The sequence below is a fragment of the Zea mays genome, chromosome 7 (genome assembly GCF_902167145.1).
Source record: "Zea mays cultivar B73 chromosome 7, Zm-B73-REFERENCE-NAM-5.0, whole genome shotgun sequence".
In the NCBI taxonomy this organism is placed as follows: Eukaryota; Viridiplantae; Streptophyta; class Magnoliopsida; order Poales; family Poaceae; genus Zea; species Zea mays.
In genome coordinates this window covers 111,896,975-111,918,775 of record NC_050102.1, presented here as the reverse complement: position 1 = coordinate 111,918,775, position 21,801 = coordinate 111,896,975, and the positions used below count along the sequence as shown (strand labels likewise).

At 57.4% G+C, this 21,801-nt stretch overlaps 1 protein-coding gene across 1 annotated transcript; it reads left to right on the top strand.

Annotated features, from left to right (window-relative positions):
* Window positions 1–529: 529 nt before the first annotated feature.
* LOC100280930 (uncharacterized) lies at window positions 530–7,147 on the top strand. The gene is made up of 6 exons (NM_001366637.1): window positions 530–1,545; window positions 1,660–1,736; window positions 2,384–2,429; window positions 2,567–2,771; window positions 6,097–6,169; window positions 6,257–7,147. Exons 1-6 carry the CDS (start codon window positions 543–545, stop codon window positions 6,371–6,373), a joined length of 1,521 nt encoding a protein of 506 aa, NP_001353566.1. The 5' UTR covers window positions 530–542; the 3' UTR covers window positions 6,374–7,147.
* The last annotated feature ends 14,654 nt before the right edge of the window (window positions 7,148–21,801 follow it).

Genomic DNA, 21,801 nt, shown 5'->3' with positions numbered 1-21,801 from the left:
ACAGATTTTTAATTCCAGGAGGTACGATTTTTTTTCTATAGTATACAATTATCAGTCCAGTCTTTATTGTGTGAGGAGGCCAGATGCAGGTGTGGAGACAAAAGCAATGGTTCCTTTGACTCCAATGGCCTCCTAAGTGTCATTTTCTCATACATGGTGATGCCTGCCCCTCCTTAACAACAAGATAATCTCATATTCTCTCTCTCTTTTCCCCCCTTCTTTGCTTCCTAGCTACCTCCTCCTTTATTTCCCTCTCTCTCTCTCTCTCTCTAACTTTTTATGATACTAGTAGCAATAAGGAGGAACAGCACAAGAGACCAGTTCATCCCTGGTTGCCTCTCACAGTCATCTTCTTGACAAGAGAGAGAAAGAGAGGAGAGAGTAACTCCAGTACTGGAGACACAGACACCCACCAAGGCCAAAGCAGAAGCACAAACGAGAGAAGAGAGCCCCCCCCTCTTCCACACAACACCAAGAACCTTCTCTTCCTCCTCTTGTATATATCCATCAATCGCATGAGCCCTCCTCCAAGCTAGCCGGGCATGAAGAGAGGAGAGACCGCGGGGTGGGAACTGCAAGCGTCGTGCGATCAGGAGAGAGGGGCGTCAGCCGAAGGTAGACGGCGGGCGATGGAGGCGAGCTCGGCCGCGTCGCCGGACCTGTCGCTGCACATCAGCCTGCCTAGCAGCGCGGCGGGGTCCGGCCCGTCCGGCAGGCGCGCCGCCGTGGGGGGAGGAACGGGAGGAGGAGGAGGCGCCGGGGGAGACCCGTGGCGGAGGCTGAACGGGTCCACAGCGTCCACGGAGCTGTCCCTGTCGCCGCCGGTCGAGCAGGAGCACGCGGACGCGCTGCCGTGGCGACACCGGCCGTCGGCGGCGGCCGCGTCCTCCGCGGCCACCACGTCGGCGGGCGCCACGCTGATGCCCGCCATGCCGATGCTTCAGCCGCTGGACGGCGGGGGCGGGCTAGGCGCCGGCGCCGGCGCAGGAGGGGGAGCGTCGGTGGCGCTGCCAATCCGAGGGATACCTATCTACAACGGCCCGGGGGGCTTCCCGTTCCTTCCGCCGGCCTCCGGGGCCGACGGCGCCCCCCTCCACCACCACCAGCAGCAGCAGAAGCTCGGGTTCTACGGCTCGTACCACCCGAGCACGTGGCCCTCGTCGCTCGGCTCCACGTCGCCGTCGCCGTCGCCGCTCGCGCCGGGCACGCCGCCGTCCCCGCTGCTGGACCCAGCGTCGGCGGCGTTCCTGTCCCCGGCCGCGCATCACCACCACCGGATGCTGTCGGCATCGGGCCGGCTCAACGGCATGCTCACCGACACCCTCCGCGGCTACGGCGCTGGCGGCGTCGGCGGACTGGGCGGCATCGTCGGCGGGCACCACCACCACCACCACCACCTCCACGGCGCGCAGCCGTTCGGCCTGGGCTCCCGGTTCATGCCCAAGCTCCCCGCCAAGCGCAGCATGCGCGCGCCGCGCATGCGGTGGACGAGCACGCTCCACGCCCGCTTCGTCCACGCCGTCGAGCTCCTCGGAGGCCACGAGAGTGCGTGCCCCCCGGCCCCCGAACAACAGCAACCACGGCTGAATTACACCTCCGATCCCCGTCCTCCGATCCCTGTTCTCAAAATAAATATATCTCCCTCTCCCTCGCCTGCAGGGGCTACGCCCAAGTCGGTGCTGGAGCTCATGGACGTGAAGGATCTGACCCTAGCCCACGTCAAGAGCCATCTCCAGGTACGCGCGCTAGCACTTCGGCCATTGCCAACCAACCATCTCCGAAACTCTGGGCTCCGAACGAATTCACCTCCATCATCGCATTCGCAGGAGAGCCTTGTGATTTCCTTCGCCTCCCTCCTCGCGCCATTCTTCCTTTCTTTTTTCTTCTCTTGTTTGGGTCAGACAAGAACGCCAATGCAGTAACTCCAGACGGTGAATGAAACGGTCCGATGGGCGGGGCCTCGTTCGTAGCCAAGAAACTGCCATTCCTGGCGGAGGAGAGAGATGCATGGGTGTGGGGATGTGTGTGGATGAGAGAGAAAGAGGGCAAAAGTAGTCATCATTACACAATAATGCAGTGTATGTGCATCCGCGCCTAGTTAGCGTATGTGTGTGTAGGTGTGTGCGCGCACGGCCCAAAGCACTAGTCACAGCTTCAGAAAGAACCATGGCCAGAGGAGAGAGAGAGAGAGAGGGCATCATAGTATTTCCATGTGTCCATTTGCTGGTGTTCTCTTGCGCGCCGATCCGCCTGCTCATCCATTTGTTTGTCTCCTACTACACCTCCCATCCCCACCAGTGATTTCTGGTTTGCATTGCATTGGCCTGTGAGCTCATCGCTTTGCTTTTTTTTGTGTGCTTTCCTCGCTTCCCCCCTTTCTCAGATGTATCGGACCGTGAAGAGCACTGACAAGCCTGCGGCGTCATCAGGTACCGCCGCTAATCCACAATGCCACGCGCTCATCGGGTCCCGATTTACTACCTTATTAGATCGGAGCCGGGGGGACTAATCAAATCAATCACACTGCTAATATAACGGCTGGTATACGGTGGCGGTGCGTGTTCAGGGGCGAACGACGGCGGCTCCGGCGACGAGGACTTCGCCGGCGGTGGCCAGGCTGGCTCCGGCGGCGAGAACATGTGCGCGAGGCCGTTCGGGGAGCACCGGTCCACCTCCGAGGGTGCGGCGAGCTCGGTGGGCGGCGGCGGCGGGGGCGACATGGACCAGTCTTCGGCAGGCAACGGCAGCACCAGGTGGAGCAACTCGTCAAGGTACTCAATCCTGCACAAGCGCGACTACCCGTACTAATAATAAAAAGGGCAGCATCATGTGTGTTTGCGAGCGTCTGTGATGACCTCATGAAGCCTCTGGCCTCCTTTACTTTGTTGTTGTTCCCCAACTAGCTAGCTAGATAGCTAGCGCGTACACACATATGTGCACGTTTTGCTTAATGCACGAACTACTAATATATAAACAGCTGCTTCATCTTTTGCTTTTGTCTAATCTTTTGCTTCATCTTTTGATCCAAAGACACCACCAAACATAATTTGGTGCTTAGTAGCCGCATACATGCACTATATATAAAAAGTGATGCATGTCCGGTTAATTACATACTCCCTCCGTTTCTTTTTATTTGTCGCTGGATAGTGCAATTTTACACTATCCAGCGACAAATAAAAAGAAACGGAGGGAGTACATACATCCGGAGAGCAGGAGTATTCAGTTGGACGATGTAAATAATGAAAAAGGTTAAAAAAGGATGTTTTTTGGGGGGGGGGGGGGCGCACACACTAGTACACCACACACATGCTGACATGTACACCTGACCTGGAGAAAGAGGCGCACACAGGCCGGGCTCTGCCTACCTCTATATTGAAGGCCAATGCAATGCCGTGTCATCGCACAAAGAGACCAAAAAGGCCGCATACCCCCATGACCTCCATTGACTTCAGCTTCTGCTCTCTGTGTTTTGTTGGTTTATGCGGGATTATTACATAGAAGGAAAAAAAATATATACAGATCTGCTTCTCCCACCCCCCACACCACACACAAACACGCCACAACATTGTGTGCTGTGTCATTGTGTGTGTAGGTTCTTGGGCTCTGGCCTTGTCTTTTTTCGCGCTCTCTCTCTCTGTCTGTCAATCCTAGAAACTACGTAGGGGGACGGAGTAGGCCGTGGGGCTCCATTATCTTTTCTTATCAATGCATGGCTCTGATTCCAGGGGTATTGACCTGACATGCCCTATTGCCTAGGAATATGTAACCAAGGACCTCTTGGTTCTTTCCCATCGTCAATCTCTTCAGTGACTTCCTTTTTTCCCTTTTGCAATTATTTGCACTGCACCACACACTCTCTCTCTCCCTCCCTCTCGCGGTTGATTAGCCAGCCAGCCAGATGCAGCAGTGGTAGGACTACCAGTATATGTACATGCATATACTGTAGGTAAATCTGAGGTTTTACGAAGTCTAGTACTCCGTATGTACGGAGCAGCATAGCTCCAAAATTAAGAAAGACTTCTATTATAGCCACGCTGTGATCGGGCATATTAATTTTTATTACCAAGAACTGGGATTGGGTAGGAAACATGATTTCTGAGCAGCTTGGAAGCAAGCGGGAGCACGTACGTACAGGGGAACCTGTCTTTTGGCTTTAGTCGAGTTTTTTTCTTCCTCCGCTCCATCTTTCTTGTCATCCCATCTTTTGTCATACTTGCATTATATATTCTTCGATTTATTGGTTGTTTCCCCTCAGTTTCCTCTCTGATGGCATAGCTATGTCTCTCTCTCTCTCTCTCCATATGACTCTTGTCTTTATCAGCATCTTGATTGTTTTTTTTTTTGTGAAATAAAAGCCCACTCAGATTTTTGAAAGACCTTTTTTTAGTACCTTACCTTCCTTTTTCATAGCCGTTTTAATTTTAAGGAAAAGAATAAATTCGTGCGTCATTTTTAATTACAAGGATCCATTGTGTTAAGTACTATCTGTTGATAATGCAATTATGTTAGCAAATGGCAGCCATATCTGCCTTTTTTGAAAGGAAAGATAATGTTTTTTTCCTTTACAATCATCTGCACATTATTCTCTCTCTCTCTCTCTCCCTCTCCTCTCTTTTGCTTTGAGCCTTTGACAAACTGTGCTTGTTGGACATTCTTTCGAAACTGTTCTAGGCAAAAATTTAAAAAACCCAAAATTTAATTGCTCTAGGCAAAAATTTAATTGCCAGGCGTGGTAGTACAATTCTCATCTTGTTTTTCTATTCATGGTGTTTACCAAGTTAACGCGGAAATAGGACCGTTGTACACAGATGAAAGTGAATGAAATGAAGTTGTGAAGCCAGAGAACATTCTGCTATAATCTTATTGACCAGCAAAATTGTGCTGATAACCAAAATAATATTGTACACTGGACAACTGAACATGGATCCACAATATAGCACAACTTATTTTGTAAGAGGGAGAAACAAGTGCATAGTTTATTAATTTTTTTAAGGTTTTATTGATTTACTGGTTAATTCAGTGCTTCCTTTGATGTATTCTATGCTTTACTCACTACTGAAAAGAACAAAGAACATGTAACTTAGCAAGAAGTTGTGGTGTCGACTCATGCAAGTAATTAATGCAACAGTGTTCTTTCCATGAAGTAGGAGTGTAGAACTAACCTATTATTATAACGTATAGTACTGATTTGTCTCCATCTTAGAAATTTAGAATAACCTATATCCATATTGTAAGGAAAAAAAAGATCCATGCATATATAACTCTTTCCTAGCACAGAGTAATTTGTCTATGACTGATATGTAGTATCATCTTTGCATTTAAAGTCGCGGTCTAGTGGCTCCGATCCTTAATGTTTAACAGTGTATACATTTGTTCCAATGAAGACAAAACGCACTTTATAAGGATTTTGTAGTAAGTAGGGTATTATCTTGGTAGAGTAGTGGCAAAGGAAGGGCACTTTAATTTCCTGATACGACAGAAATCGCAAACTAACTAAAAAAAACAAGGAACGGAAGGGGCAGCTAGCTGTTCCATGGCCGGCCTCCAACATGTGGGGCATCCACAAACATGTTTTCTGTCTATATCAGCAATGGAACCTACAATTAGTATGCATATACTTAATGCTTAATTGCGTGTTATTGTTGCTAGATTTAGCATTTTGGAAAACCTAGATTTCAGTAAACGCACATTATTTTTTGCTTCTCATGAAGCGGTAGAGCAGGTTCTTTGCTTCAGTAGTCTTTGCTTTCCTCGAATCCTCAACGTATAGGAGGTTGCTTGCTGATCAGCTCTGTATGGCATCCACAGACCACAGCACGACTGTACCGAACCGGAACATCTTTTAAGAGCGCGTGTTGCCTAGAAAGGAGTCATGTGTAACTAACTGGTGGTCATGCATCACGGGCAACTGTTGTTGCTCACTTTAGACAAAGCTAACCTGGGGGGAGAATTTTGTGCGTGTGTGTATATATATGCCATGTTCGTAGTGTACCTGTACCAATAGTGACTGATGATACACATGCATATATACCTACTGCCGAATTGTCTATTTAGAGAGAGTTTGTAACGGGCTTGGCAAAATTCTCTTTTGTTCAGGGACCCATGGCTGTCGTCGAATTCATGCAACATGGATGCTCATCGCTTGGCAGCGTTGTCTTCTCCGATTGAGGTATATACGTGTGTGTGTGTGTGTGCATATATATACATTATTGCGCTTGCTTATGCATGTCTTGTTGTGCAAATATATATTATTCAGAACGGGGAGCCTTGCCGATCGAGCAGCTCGCAGGTGTCGAACCAGGAGCTGATGAGCAGCCCGAGCCTGGAGTTCACGCTTGGGAGGCCGGACTGGCAGGGCACGGATCATGACTAGCAGTAGCAATAGCTAAGCTACTAGCTGCTAGCCATGCGTCGACCGTACGTGGAGCTCTAGCTAGCTAGAAGGCTAACTTCTTCATTGAGGCCGGGTGGTTATAGTAGCAGCACTACTACTGATATCAGGCGGTGCGCGCGTGTGCATGCCTGATGATCCCCCAAGCAACTCGTAGACGACGACGACGACGACAGGTTTTTTCGCCTGCGAAGTCGAACAGATCAATCAACAAGTACAGCAGCAGCAGCAACCGCGCGCGTCTCCATCGATGGGTGTGGAGATCATGGTGAGTACGTACGTGCCGACGGACGGAGCACCGGCCTGGAAGAAGGGATTTTAAAGACTTACTGGGTCACTCTCTCTATTTCTTCTCTGTCAGAGAGAGGGAGGGAGAGTTGAGTGGGCTGCCTTTGGGTGAGTGGTTTGTTAGATTGGCCATGCCATGTTCCTGATTTCCTTTTCTTTCTTGCTTCTCTCTCTTTTTGTTTCCTTGTGCCATGTCGAGCGGGCGCGAGATTGTGTCAGCGCAGCCGGCGGTGCAGCAGGGGGTATGCATGATGGGAGTCGTCGTAGCTGGCTGGCTAGCTGATGATGGCGAGAGAGAGGCGTAAAGCTAGCCTTGTGTGGTGGTGTGGGAGTGAGTGAGTGAGTCGTGTGCGTTCGTCCAATGCATGTTTGGTCCGTGTGGTGTGTGAAGCTAGCTATACCTAGCGTATCATTAGCACATGCAAAGCTGGAAAGGAGAGAAAAGAAAGAAAAGGGAATGAGTTCTCATGAAGCAATATCTAACCGCCGAGACGAAGATCTCATCCTTTTTGTGCATGCATGCATGCATGTGTGTTTCCGTGCGTGATCTCTCCCCCCTTTAATTTGGTTTCTTTTAGTTCGTCCAACTGCAGGGCGCTGCAGGTTCTTGTTCTTGCTGCTGCAGTGCAGCTGCTATATTGCCACCGCCTGCCTGCCTGCACTTTTTCCCGCGCGCACCGTCACACACACACACACAAAGTGTGGATCGGAGCCTTGACCGCTGCCAAATGCTATTAGCATATATATCTTAGCTGCAGAGAAAAAGAGAAAGAAAGAAGAGGCTGCTGGATGATACGTTGCGCGCGCGCGCTTTATCCGACTGCGCGCGGCCGACCGGAGCGACTAATAAAGCGCAGGGTTTTCCTTTCCTTTGAACAAAAGATTAAGGTTCTACTATTATTGAGGCACGCCGGGATGGATGGATGGATGGATGGCTTTTGGCTCCCATCGATTCCTAGCTACTACTAGGCTACTCGGATTCCGGCCGGCCGGTACCGTCGTCTTGTCAGTTGATGGATCGATCGATCGATCCGTGGCTGCTGGAGGGATGGTCCGTCGTCCGCGCATCCTCCATTCTCGTTTAGTCGTGTGTGGTGGTCCAAGAACTAGCTCATATATAGGCCAAGTACTGCTGCATGCCTGCAATGGACGCAACCATCTGCCTGCCTGCCTGCAGCTGCCGCGAGCGATCGATCATTCGATCCATCCATCCATCGAGATCAATAATAATCCACAGGATCCGCCGTCGGTCCACCGATCCTTCTCTCTCTGGTCCTGCACCTGCCGATCGGCACCCGGAGACGTCGTCGCGCGTACAGGTGGTTCTTGCGCGGCGATAGCAGCTAGCTAGCGGACGTACGCAGCGGCAAAAGACGATGACGACGAGCAAGCTTGGTACGTTTGGTGCCGACGCCAACCGGTGTGTGATATATAGGCGTCTCATCTCATCAACGGATCGGAGGATGGATGCTGCCTGACGACGGGAGCACCTAGCAGTCCCAGCCGGACCGGGCGCCTCTGATTGATGAGGATGGATCGATGTGTGTCTCTGAAACGAAAACGAACCAACGAAAAATGCCTAGTAGTAGTAGCAGCAGCAGCAAGCCGCGCGCTGGCTCGCTGGCTGGCTGGCCGGCCGGCCGGCATTCATTCTGATTGACCGCCCATCAGCACACACACCTGCTCCCGTGAAAGGGCGGCCTAGCTACCAACGGCGACATCCCTTCACCTGAGGGACCTAGTCCTAACTACCAACGGCCACACATCTCCGATTCGTCTGATCTTGGAAGCTCTCCCTTCTAGACCCTCAAGCTACCACGTCACGCCGACTATGGCACCTCCGAGCTGAGCACGGCGCGGCGGGAGATGCATGCCTCCACTACGATCGATGGAGCGAGGCAGGCACCGTGGGATCTGGGACCTCCCTTCCTACTATCCATGTCCCGTGCTCGTCCTCGTCGTTGCAGCCATTCGTCATGATGAGGCTACCGAAAAGAACCATCACGTACGCCGCTCATATAATACAGATTTTGTGTAGAATCTTTTTTTCCCAATGTTATGTCGCTTCTTGTTCACATCACTTTTTTTCTGTGTTATTGAGATTCAGATGCCTATCAACAGCAAAAGTACTAGATTGGATGGGTTCAGATTTTTTTATAGTTGGTTATGGGATGATGTGGCTTTAATTCACCTATTACGGTTTGCAAACGTGAAATAGTTATTACCAAAGCACCATTTATGAGAAAAATACTATAATATGTTGTAATTGTAAGGCTACCTCTATCACATCCCTTAGCTATTTTAAACTCCACTCTGTAAATAGTCTCGAACGGTGTCATCTATAGTTTCATGTCTCTTATTTTAGGGTAGCCGCTGGAGACAGTCTAAGCACACTACAAAAGCTTGTACATCACTTTTTGTACTAAGCTGGACGAGAGAGAAGACAGGAGAGGAGATTTTAGAGAAAAAGTAATACACACATTAGACCTTATTTGGTTGTTCCAATTCTATAAAGGTTGGAGGGGATTATGCTATCTCCATCAGCTTACTCATCCTCATATTCAAATTCTACTTTTCGAATAGTGCAGTCTATACTGTAAAAAAGTGATTTGGGTGACCATATATGTGAACTGTTAGACACGGTCTTATAAGATATTTTTATTTACTAGGATTTAAACTCACTTAATCACTTTAAATCTACATTTATTGACATGAAACCTGTCGGCGTCTCGAGACCGGGGGGTCCCTAAGCCGACGAGTGAGTGTGCCGCGTGCCCCAGCCCAGATGGGTCGAGCGCGTGGGCGAGCGCGAAGGGGGGAAGCGAGGTGGCCGGAGACGGGCGTGAGAGAGGTGGAAATCCCGCGGCCTTCGTGTTCGTCCCGCGCCCAGGTCGGGTGCGCTTGCAGTAGGGGGTTACAAGCGTCCACGCGGGTGAGGGAAGCGAGTGGCCCCAAGAGAGCGCCTGTCCCGTCCTCGTCCCCGCGCGGCCAACCTTCTCTAAGAAGGCCCTGGTCCTTCCTTTTATAGGCGTAAGGAGAGGATCCAGGTGTACAATGGGGGTGTAGCAGAGTGCTACGTGTCTAGCGGGGGGAGAGCTAGCGCCCTAAGTACATGCCAATGTGGCAGCCGGAGAGATCTTGGCACCCTGCTGGTGTGATGTCGTGGCTGTCGGAGGAGCAACGGAGCCTGGCGGAGGGACAGCTGTCGGAGCGGTCGAGTCCTTGCTGACGTCCCCCTGCTTCCGTAAGAGAGCTGAGAGCCGCCGTCGTCACAGGGCTTGCGGGGCGCCATCATTGCCTATCTGGTGGAGCTAGCCAGATGGGACACCGGTCTTGTTCTCTGCGGCCCGAGTCGGCTCGGGGTAGGGTGATGATGGCGCTTCCTGTTGACGTGGCGGGCCTGTGCCCTAGGTCGGGCGACGTGGAGGTTCCTCCGAAGCCGAGGTCGAGTCTGTCTTCCATGGCCGAGGCCGAGCCCGAGCCCCTGGGTCGGGCGAGGCGGAAGTCGTTCGGTAGAGGCCAGGGCGGAGTCCGAGCCCTAGGGTCGGGCGAAGCAGAGTTCGTCATCTTCTGGGGCTGAGCCCGAGTCCGAGCCCTGGGTCGGGCGGAGCGGAGTTCGCCGTCTTCTGGGGCCTAGCCCGAGTCCGAGCCCTGGGTCGGGCGGAGCGGAGTTCGCCGTCTTCTGGGGCTGAGCCCGAGTCCGAGCCCTGGGTCGGGCGGAGCGGAGTTCGCCGTCTTCCGGGGCCTAGCCCGAGTCCGAGCCCTGGGTCGGGCGAAGCGGAGTTCGCCGTCTTCCGGGGCTTAGCCCGAGTCCGAGCCCTGGGTCGGGCGGAGCGGAGTTCGCCGTCTTCCGGGGCTTAGCCCGAGTCCGAGCCCTGGGTCGGGCGGAGCGGAGTTCGCCGTCTTCCGGGGCTTAGCCCGAGTCCGAGCCCTGGGTCGGGCGGAGCGGAGTTCGCCGTCTTCCGGGGCTTAGCCCGAGTCCGAGCCCTGGGTCGGGCGGAGCGGAGTTTCCTATGGCGCCTTTGGCAGGGCCTGACTGCCTGTCAGTCTCACTCTGTCAAGTGGCACTGCAGTCGGAGTGGCGCAGGCGGCGCTGTCCTTCTGTCAGACCGGTCAGTGGAGCGGCGAAGTGACGGCGGTCACTTGGGCTCTGCCGGGGGGCGCGCGTCAGGATAAAGGTGTCAGGCTACCTTTGCGTTAAATGCTCCTGCAACTCGGTCGGTCGGCGCGGCGATTTAGTCAGGGTTGCTTCTTAGCGAAGGCAAGGCCTCGGGCGAGCCGGAGATGTGTCCGCCGTTAAAAGGGGGGCCTCGGGCGAGACGGAAATCCCTCGGGGTCGGCTGCCCTTGCCCGAGGCTAGGCTCGGGCGAGGCGTGATCGAGTCGCTCGTATGGACTGATCCCTGACTTAATCGCACCCATCAGGGCTCTGCAGCTTTATGCTGATGGGGGTTACCAGCTGAGAATTAGGCGTCTTGAGGGTACCCCTAATTATGGTCCCCGACAGTAGCCCCCGAGCCTCGAAGGGAGTGTTAGCACTCGCTTGGAGGCTTTCGTCGCACTTTTTTGCAAGGGGACCAGCCTTTCTCGGTTGCATTTTGTTCAGGTGGGTGCGCGCGAGGTCTTAATGCCTTGCGTAATGCTTCGGCTGGTCTGGTTGTTCCCTCATGCGAACTGGTCGTAGCCCGGGTGCACGGTCGGGGCCCAAGTTCTCGGGCTGGTATGTTGACGCCGTCAACGGTTCGGCCGGAGCCGGGTTTGCGAGAGTAGCCCCCGAGCCTCCGCACAGGGCGAGAGGGCGATCAGGGACAGACTCGGCTTTTTTACATACGCCCCTACGTCGCCTTTCCGCAAGGAGGAGGGGGGGAGAGCGCCATGTTACCCTCGATGGGCACCGAACATGGTGTCTCCGGTGAGCTGCAAGCGGGTAATCCGAGTGGACGTCCGTGCCCCGTTCGTTGGGGGTCGGCTAGGGGCCCAGAGGCACGCCCAAAAGTACCTGCGTGTGATCTGCCGGGCCCGGTCCCCTGGCGACGGGGTCCGAGGGCTCGATGCCTCCCTCCGATGGGATTCCGTTACAAGATCGCTCCCGCTGGTCTCGGAAATGTCCTAGGGTACCTCGGGAGCGCAGCCCGAGCCTTGGTTATGTATCGAACGTACCCGTGGTCATCCCTCGCTCGGCGTCTGAGGCGACTGTGAACCCTTCGGGGGCCAGCCTTCGAACCCCTGATCAGTAATGGGCGCGGAGCCCGAGTAGCCTGAGGCGGCCGTGGAGCCCTTCGGGGGGCCGGCCTTCGAACCTCTGACCAGTAGTGGGTGTAGGGCCCACGCGATCTGAGGCGACTGTTGAACCCCTCGGAGGGCCAGCCTTCGAACCTCTGATCAGTAGGGGGGGCTCGGAGCCCGGTTCCTTCACAGGGAAGGATCCTTTTCGGGGTATCCCCCTTTCCCGGTCCCTGTTGCAAGAGATAGAGAAAGAGAAAAAAAGGAAAAGGATACGAAATCGAACGACGTGGCGTACCTTTTTTGGCACGGTTATTGCGGCGAAGGCGAAGCGTCGCCGGCTTCTCCTGCCAGAAGCGCCGCCTGTCCCGCCGCGGAGTTAATGCGACGGGGTGAGTTATTGGCACGGCGGCCGTTGCGCGTGCGTGAGCCGTTCGAGGAACGGATCACGGGCGCCCTGTCTTCACGCCGTGAGAGGGGGTTCTCTTGCTGCCCCCGGACGGGACGTGAGTCTGGCCGACGACGTGACCGCTGCTCCCGCCCGCCTTCCACCGTCATTACTGCCGGCCCACTTTCGGCCGTATTGACCGTCGCGCCAGGCTGGCGCTGTTGGGTCGTGCGCTGGGCCGCCTCGAGTCGCGGTATTGGTTCCGCAACCGAAGAGGCGCGGTGGTGGCGCAAGTGGCGGTGCAGTTGCTTGCATGCAGCATCTGGCGCGCCGGTTGCGTGACGCGTGGGCCTGGGCCTCCATGCTGGCATGTTGGGAGTCGGAGAAGCGCGTCCACCTGGCGCGGTTGCATGCCGCCTACATGGCTGCCCGCCCCTTCCGCCCGTTGGTCTGGGCAAAAGTGGGGGGTCGCTTGTAACTGCTAGGCGGTTGTGTGCACCACGCGCGGCGGTTTGGCTTCTTCTGCTCTGAGCCGGTTTGCATGACATGCGGGACCCAGCCCCCGCGCCACAGGGGAGGGCCTTGGAGCGTGTTGGAGAAGACTCAGCCCGTGACGTTTGGGGGCGCACGTAGGGAGAGTTGCCTTTAAAAGGAGGGCGACCCCTTTCGGAAGGCGACCATGTCTTCTCGCTCCCTTATGCGTCGCGTCTTTCCACCTTCCAAGCCCCCGGATGGGGGGTACCCGCCGTCTTTTCGCCTCATCGTTGGAGGAACGCAACTCCGTGGGAGTTGGTACCTTTCAGCCATCGCTCGGCTTCAAGGATTTTCATCATGCAGCCCGGCTGCACCCCTCCACCGGCGGTCACCCAAGATGGTGACCTCCAGCTTGATGGTGGGGGAAAGCGAGCCGGGCTGCGGCCTCTGCCCCTCCCTCGGCCTCGAGGATTTTCGTCATCCAGGCCAAGATGGAGGATGAGGCGAGTCGGGGGGCTGCCCCCGCGTGGGTCGGCTGCCCTTTTCTTCCCCTGGCGTCTGGGGAAGAATGGCATCCTCCAGTTTCGCGGAGACTTCCTCCAGCCATGCCGGGATAGGTGGGCCGCCATCACTCGGCTAGGGCGCAGCACTGCGCCCTCCGTCCGGACGACGGTTGTGCTGCGTACCGCGAGGGCGGCGCCCACGCTCTGGGCGGTTCTGACTAGGGCAAAGACCTGCCGGCGCGCTTCGAGGCGTCGGCAGCCGGAGATGGCTTCTCTACCGATGAGATTGCCAACTCCGCCAGTAGCCCTGGGTCTCCGTCTCCCGGCCTGAATGGCTGGTTCTCGTCCTCTGTGGGTGAGAGCCCTCCTGTCGTAACACCTGCCCCGAAGCCGCTGCCGAAGCTGCTTCGCCGCCCGGGGCGGGGGTGGTTGCCGCTGTTGCCGGATCGGGCGGCGGCGGGCCGCCCGTCGGCTCGCGATCGCTCCGCGGGTTCCCCGATTTCGTGGGGTTGTTCGTACCCGCGGGGACGGATCCGGAGTTCCGTTTGTAGTGGCACTTTGAATGCCGGTGTTTTTGTTCATTGTGGCTGTCGAGGCCTGAACATGTATGTAATTTTGGCACGGAGCCGTGTTTTTTCCTCATTTTCGAGCACTAAGACTCGCCTGTTGATTATCTGAACCGCTTCACCAAGCATGAGTCGCCCCGTGTCAAGGTGACGAGTGAGGTATCCATATCCCGGAGGCATAGGAGTCCCTCGGCTCGATCGGCCTTGTTGTCTGAGGCTCCTCTAGCTTAGTTAAAGAGACCCCTTGGCCGCTCTTCGACGAGCCGAGGCCAGGGGTAGCGATATCAGCACGAACAGAGGCGGAGTTGGCTCGAAAATGAAAACCTGGTTGGCCGGAGCCTAGCCGGGTTGTCCGTCAGCGGGACCGATGCCGGAGTTGATCAGCCGAGGCCTCGGACCGGGCTGGCGCCCTCGGAGGATGGTTGGCCGAGGCCCCTGGGGTAACCGGCCAAGCCGCCTGCTCGGGCCGGATTCCCGGAGAAGTCCCTGGACCGCGTCGCCGTCCGAGGCCGGGTCGGACCTCACTGAAGGTGTCGTCGATGCCGAGGGTGCTACAGCCCCCTTCCAGCGTGAAGACCCGAGCCTGCAGGATCAGATTGTCTTGTAGCGTGTGCCTTCTGCGGCCGCTGAGGCCAGAAAACACACCCTCGCTGCGTTGTAAAGCTGCGTCTCCTTTCCTCTTATTTCGAGCATCTGGACTTTTTTGTCGGTAACAGGGATGTTTGTGCGAGCGAGAGTTGCTTCTCGCGGAAGGTGATGAGTGAGGTATCCGTATCCCGGAGGCGTGGGAGTCCCTCGGCTCGGTCGGCCTTGCCGCTTACGCGTACTTTCACCCGTCCATGAGGCCCTGTCACCGATTCAGTCGAGAAGGCTCGAAGGACCGCTTCGGTAGAAGAGCTTCCGAACGTAAAGACTTGTTCGGTCCGCGGAATCACTTTATCCGAACGCGAGTTACTTATCGCAGAAGGTGATGAGTGAGGTATCCGTATCCCGGAGGCATAGGAGTCCCTCGGCTCGGTCAGCCTTGGCTGCTTACGTGTACTCCGTCGTTTTCAGGATCCGCTTTTCGAAGTAGTCGAAAAGCACGAAAGATATTCTGCTAAAAGAGATCTTTTTTCGAGGAAAATTTCGACGCAGAGGGGGTCCCCCCCTTTTAGCCCCCGAGGGAGGGTCGGGCTTTGCCGAGGCGAGGCCGACCCTTCCTTGATGACTAAACTTTGCGTGGGTGTGAGGTATATGAACAACTTGAAAACATCTTAAGGGTAGAAGCGACGTAGCTGTTGGATGTTCCAAGCGTTGCCGTAGATCTCGCCTTTTGATTGTTGGCCAGCTTGTACGTTCCGGGCTTCAGAACTTTGGCGATGACGAATGGCCCCTCCCAGGGGGGCGTGAGCTTGTGCCTCCCTCGGGCGTCTTGCCGCAGCCGAAGCACCAGGTCGCCCACCTGGAGGTCTCGGGGCCGGACCCCTCGGGCGTGGTAGCGTCGCAGGGACTGCTGGTACCGCGCCGAGTGTAGTAAGGCCTTGTCCCGAGCCTCTTCCAGCTGGTCCAGCGATTCTTCTCGGCTAGCTTGGTTGCTTTGATCGTTGTAGGCCCTCGTCCTCGGGGAGCCGTATTCCAGGTCAGTGGGCAAGATGGCCTCGGCCCCGTAGACCAGGAAGAACGGCGTGAAACCCGTGGCTCGGCTCGGCGTTGTCCTCAGGCTCCAGATCACCGAGGGGAGTTCCTTCATCCATCGCTTGCCGAACTTGTTGAGGTCGTTGTAAATCCGGGGCTTGAGCCCTTGTAGAATCATGCCGTTGGCACGCTCTACTTGCCCATTCGACATGGGATGAGCCACGGCGGCCCAGTCCACCCAGATGTGGTGATCCTCGCAAAAATCCAAGAATTTTCTGCCGGTGAACTGGGTGCCGTTGTCGGTGATGATGGAGTTTGGGACCCCGAAGCGATGGATGATGTTGGTGAAGAACGCCACCGCCTGCTCGGACCTGATGCTGTTCAGGGGTCGGACCTCGATCCACTTGGAGAATTTGTCGATGGCGACCAGCAGGTGCGTGTAGCCCCCGGGCGCCTTCTGCAAGGGACCGACGAGGTCCAGACCCCACACAACAAAGGGCCAGGTGATGGGTATCGTCTGCAGAGCCTAAGCGGGCAGGTGGGTCTGCTTCGCATAGAATTGGCACCCTTCGCAGGTGCGGACAATTCTAGTGGCGTCAGCCACCGCCGTTGGCTAGTAGAAGCCTTGCCGGAAAGCATTCCCGACAAGGGCTCGAGGCGCTGCATGATGGCCGCAAGCCCCCGAGTGTATTTCTTGCAGGAGTTCCTGACCTTCGGCGATGGAGATGCATCGCTGGAGGATGCCCGAGGGGCTGCGGTGGTAGAGCTCCTCCTCATCGCCCAGCAAGACGAACGACTTGGCGCGTCGCGCTACCCGCCGAGCCTCGGCTTGGTCAAGGGGTAGCTCTCCTTGGCGGAGATATTGCAGGTACGGGGTCTGCCAATTTTGATCAGGCGTGGCCCCATTCCGCTCCTCCTCGACGTGCAGTGCCTCGCCCTCGGGGGCCGAGGGTACCTCGGGCTGAACCGAGGACGCCTCGGGCTGAGCCGAGGGTACCTCGGGCTGGACCGAGGGTGCCTCGGGCTCGGGCGTGTCGTTGATCTTGACGGAGGGTTGATGCAGATCCTGGGAGAAGACGTCCGGGGGAACCGTCGTTCGCCCCGAGGCTATTTTTGCCAGCTCGTCCGTAGTCTCGTTGTAGTGCCGAGCGATGTGGTTAAGCTCGAGCCCGTAGAACTTGTCTTCCAGGCGCCGAACCTCATCGCAGTAGGCCTCCATCTTCGGGTCGCGGCAGTGGGAGTTCTTCATGACTTGGTCGATGACGAGCTGCGAGTCACCGTGGGCGTCGAGGCGTCTGACCCCTAGCTCGATGGCGATCCGCAACCCGTTGACCAGAGCCTCGTACTCAGCCACATTGTTGGACGCCGGGAAATGGAGGCGTAGCACGTAGCGTAGGTGTTTCCCGAGGGGCGAGATGAAGAGCAGGCCCGCGCCGGCTCCCGTCTTCATCAGCGACCCATCGAAAAACATGGTCCAGAGCTCCGGTTGGATCGGAGCCGTCGGCAGCTGGGTGTCGATCCATTCGGCTACGAAGTCCGCCAATACCTGGGACTTGATGGCCTTCCGAGGGGCGAACGAGATTGTCTCGCCCATGATTTCCACCGCCCATTTTGCGATCCTGCCCGAGGCCTCTCGGCACTGGATGATCTCCCCCAGGGGGAAGGATGACACCACAGTTACCGGATGAGACTCGAAGTAATGTCGCAACTTTCGCCTCGTCAGGATCACTGCATACAGCAGCTTCTGAACTTGTGGGTAGCGGATCTTGGTTTCGGACAGTACCTCGCTGATGAAGTAAACTGGCCTCTGAACGGGCAATGCATGCCCCTCTTCTTGCCTCTCGACCACAATCGCGGCGCTAACCACCTGAGTGGTCGCGGCGACGTAGACCAAGAGGGCTTCTCCATCAGCTGGGGGTACCAAGATAGGCGCCTTTGTAAGGAGCGCCTTCAGGTTCCCGAGAGCTTCCTCGGCCTCAGGGGTCCAAGCGAAACACTCGGCCTTCCTTAACAGGCGGTACAGAGGCAGACCTCTTTCGCCGAGGCATGAGATGAAGCGGCTCAGGGCCGCGAGACATCCCATGACCCTCTGTATGCCTTTTAAGTCCTTGATGGGCCCCATGCTGGTGATAGCTGCGATCTTCTCCGGGTTGGCTTCGATGCCTCGCTCGGAGACGATGAACTCCAAGAGCATGCCCCGGGGCACCCCGAAGACACACTTCTCGGGATTGAGCTTGACGCCTTTCGCTTTGAGACATCGGAATGTCACTTCAAGGTCGGAGAGGAGGTCGGAAGCCTTCCTTGTCTTGACTACGATGTCATCGACGTAGGCCTCGACTGTGCGACCGATGTGTTCGCCGAACACATGGTTCATGCACCGCTGGTACGTCGCGCCCGCATTCCTCAAACCGAACGGCATGGTGACATAGCATGCCGAAGGGCGTGATGAAAGAAGTCGCGAGCTGGTCGGACTCTTTCATCCGGATTTGGTGATACCCTGAGTAGGCATCGAGGAAGGACAGGGTTTCGCACCCAGCAGTGGAATCCACGATTTGATCGATGCGAGGCAGAGGGTAGGGAACCTTCGGACAAGCTTTGTTGAGACCAGTGTAGTCCACACACATCCGCCATTTCCCCCTTTCTTTCTCAAAAGCACAGGGTTGGCAAGCCATTCGGGATGGAATACCTCTTTGATGAACCCTGCTGCCATTAGCTTGTGGATCTCCTCGCCTATCACTCTGCGCTTCTCCTCGTCGAATCGGCGCAGAGGCTGCCTGACGGGTCGGGCTCCGGCCCGAATATCCAGCGAGTGCTCGGCGACATCCCTCGGTATGCCGGGCATGTCCGAGGGACTCCACGCAAAGACGTCGGCGTTTGCGCGGAGAAAGTCGACGAGCACTGCTTCCTATTTGGGGTCGAGCCCGGAACCGATCCGGATCTGCTTGGAGGTGTCGCCACTGGGGTTGAGAGGGACGGCCTTAACCGTCTCCGCTGGCTCGAAGTTGCCGGCATGACGCTTCACGTCTGGCACCTCTTTGGAGAGGTTCTCCAGGTCGGCGATGAGGGCCTCGGACTCGGCGAGGGCCTCGGCGTACTCCACGCACTCCACGTCGCATTCGAACGCGTGTTTGTACGTGGGGCCGACGGTGATGACCCCGTTGGGGCCCGGCATCTTGAGCTTCAGGTAGGTGTAGTTGGGGACGGCCATGAACTTCGCGTAGCATGGCCTCCCCAGTACCGCGTGGTAGGTTCCTCGGAACCCGACCACCTCGAACGTCAAAGTTTCCCTTCGGAAGTTGGAGGGCGTTCCGAAGCAGACGGGAAGGTCGAGTCATCCGAGGGGCTGGACGCGCTTCCCAGGAATGATCCCGTGGAAGGGCGCAGCGCCTGCTCGGACGGAGGACAGATCGACGCACAGGAGCCTGAGGGTCTCGGCGTAGATGATGTTGAGGCAGCTGCCCCCGTCCATCAGGACCTTGGTGAGCCTGACGTCGCCGACGATGGGGTCGACGACGAGCGGGTATTTCCCCGGGCTCGGCACGTGGTCGGGGTGGTCAGCTTGGTCGAAGGTGATGGGCTTGTCGGACCAGTCTAGGTAGACTGGCGCCGCCACCTTCACCGAGCAGACCTCCCGGCGCTCTTGCTTGCGATGCCGAGCCGAGGCATTCGCCGCATGCCCACCGTAGATCATGAAGTAGTCGCGGACCTCGGGGAACTCTCCTGCTTGGTGATCTTCCTTTTTGTCATCGTCGCGGGCCCTGCCACCCTCTGCGGGTGGTCCGGCCCTGTGGAAGTGGCGCCGAAGCATGACGCACTCCTCGAGGGTGTGCTTGACGGGCCCCTGATGATAGGGGCACGGCTCCTTGAGCATCTTGTCGAAGAGGTTAGCACCTCCGGGGGGCTTCCGAGGGTTCTTGTACTCGGCGGCGGCGACAAGGTCCGCGTCGGCGGCGTCGCGTTTCGATTGCGACTTCTTCTTGCCTTTCTTCTTGGTGCCGCGCGGAGTAGACGCCTCGGGGGCCTCTTTCGATGGGCGGCCCTGGGGCTGCTTGTCCTTTCGGAAGATGGCCTCGACTGCCTCCTAGCCAGAGGCGAACTTGGTGGCGATGTCCATCAGCTCGCTCGCCCTGGTGGGGGTCTTGTGACCCAACTTACTCACCAGGTCTCGGCAGGTGGTGCCGGCAAGGAACGCGCCGATGACATCCGAGTCGGTGATGTTGGGCAGCTCGGTGCGCTGCTTCGAGAATCACCGGATGTAGTCCCGGAGTGACTCTCCCGGCTGTTGCCAGCAGCTTCGGAGGTCCCAGGAATTCCCGGGGCGCACGTACGTGCCCTGGAAATTGCCGGCGAAGGCTTGGACCAAGTCATCCCAGTTGGAGATCTGCCCCGGAGGCAGGTGCTCCAACCAGGCGCGAGCAGTGTCGGAGAGGAACAGGGGGAGGTTGCGGATGATGAGGTTGTCGTCGTCCGTTCCACCCAGTTGGCAGGCCAGGCGGTAGTCTGCGAGCCACAGTTCCGGTCTCGTTTCCCCCGAGTACTTTGTGATAGTAGTCGGGGGTCGGAACCGGGTCGGGAACGGCGCCCGTCGGATGGCCCGACTGAAGGCCTGCGGACCGGGTGGTTCGGGCGAGGGACTCCGATCCTCCCCGCTGTCATAGCGTCCCCCACGCCTGGAGTGGTAACCTCGGCGCACCCTCTCGTCGAGGTGGGCCTGATGGTCGCGACGATGGTGCTCGTTGCCGAGGTGGCCCGGGGCCGCAGGCGCGGTGTTGCGCGTGCGCCCGGTGTAGACCGAGGCTTCCCGCATGAATCGGGAAGTCGCGGCATGAGGTTCCGAGGGGTATCCCTGCCTCCGGGAGGCAGAGCTCTCGGCCCGTCGAACCACAGCGCCTTCCAGGAGATTCTTGAGCTCTCCCTGGATTCGCCGACCCTCGGTGGTTGATGGCTCCGGCATCGCGCGGAGGAGCATCGCTGCGGTTGCCAGGTTCTGACCGACCCCACTGGATGCGGGTGGCGGCCTGACCTTGACGTCGTTGGCGACGCGGTGCTGGAAACCCTGGGGCAGGCGACGTATTTCTCCGGCCGGGGGTTGGCCCGCCCATACCTGCCCGACGTCCCGGCGGATCGGCTCAAGCGCTCCTGCTCCCTCGTCGAGCCTGGCCTGCGCCCCGCGGACTTGCTCAAGCTGTGGGTCGTGACCCCCCGCCGGAACGGGGACCACAGCTAGCTCCCGCGGGATGTCAGCGCGAGGCACCGGCCTAGGGAGATCACCGTCCTCCGGCATGCCGAGATGGTTGCCTTCGGAGGGATCCCCTAGCTCGACGTGGAAACATTCGCGGTTTGGGCCGCAGTCCTTGCCGTCAAGGCTGCGGCTACCGCCGGAACAGTCGGAGAGGCAGTAGTCACATGCGGTCATAAAGTCCCGCATGGCACTGGGGTTGCCAAATCCAGAGAAATCCCAACAGATGCTGGGATCGTCATCTTCCTCGGACCCAGAGGGCCCGTAGGTCGAGACGTCCGTCATCCGGTCCCAAGGCGACCGCATACGAAACCCCAGAGGGGTTGCACTCGCCTCAATGAGAGCGCCCGCCAAAGCAAGGTCGCTAGGCGGGTTGAGGCCAAGTCGAAATGACGTAGGATGGGAATCAGTCGGTACCTTTTGGTCGACGAGGAGCGACATAGTCACATCGGGGACTGATTGCACCGTCGTCTCAGGTACAAGGGCGACGTCCTGCAAGCTCTCCGCGAGTGCGCTGGCGTCGTCCACTTGCTCGGGATTGGTGTGTCGCGGGGGGACGGCGCTCGCCTTCGTCTCAAACGCGAGGTCGACGCCTGACGCGCCCCCCGTTGGGGCGCTGGGGACGTCGATTCGCTCGACAGCCGACGAAGCGCGGCCTCCCGCTTGGCCTTGGTTGCCTCGCCTCCTCCTCCGTTGGCGGGGGAGAGGACGGGGCGAGCTCGAATGTCGTTCTTCCACCATGCGGGGAAGAGGTCGTCGATTCCGCCGCCGGCGGGCGGGTTGTCGGCCGCCATTGTCGTTGTCGCGCGGCGGTGGAAAGAGTATCATGTCGTAGCTGCCGTCGAAGGACATGAACTCAAGACTCCCGAAACGGAGCACCGTCCCGGGCCGGAGAGGTTGCTAGAGACTGCCCATCTGGAGCTTGACGGGAAGCTGTTCGTCAGCACGCAGCAGGCCCCTACCTGGCGCGCCAACTGTCGGCGTCTCGAGACCGGGGGGTCCCTAAGCCGACGAGTGAGTGTGCCGCGTGCCCCAGCCCAGATGGGTCGAGCGCGTGGGCGAGCGCGAAGGGGGGAAGCGAGGTGGCCGGAGACGGGCGTGAGAGAGGTGGAA

Bases quoted from the DNA above. Each gene is read 5' to 3' on its own strand.
- LOC100280930 (NM_001366637.1), top strand. From the start codon at position 543: ATGAAGAGAGGAGAGACCGCGGGGTGGGAACTGCAAGCGTCGTGCGAT. The intron at 2,772-6,096 runs GTACTCAATCCT...TCTTTTGTTCAG, and splicing joins AGGTGGAGCAACTCGTCAAG to GGACCCATGGCTGTCGTCGA. The intron at 6,170-6,256 runs GTATATACGTGT...TATATTATTCAG, and splicing joins CGTTGTCTTCTCCGATTGAG to AACGGGGAGCCTTGCCGATC.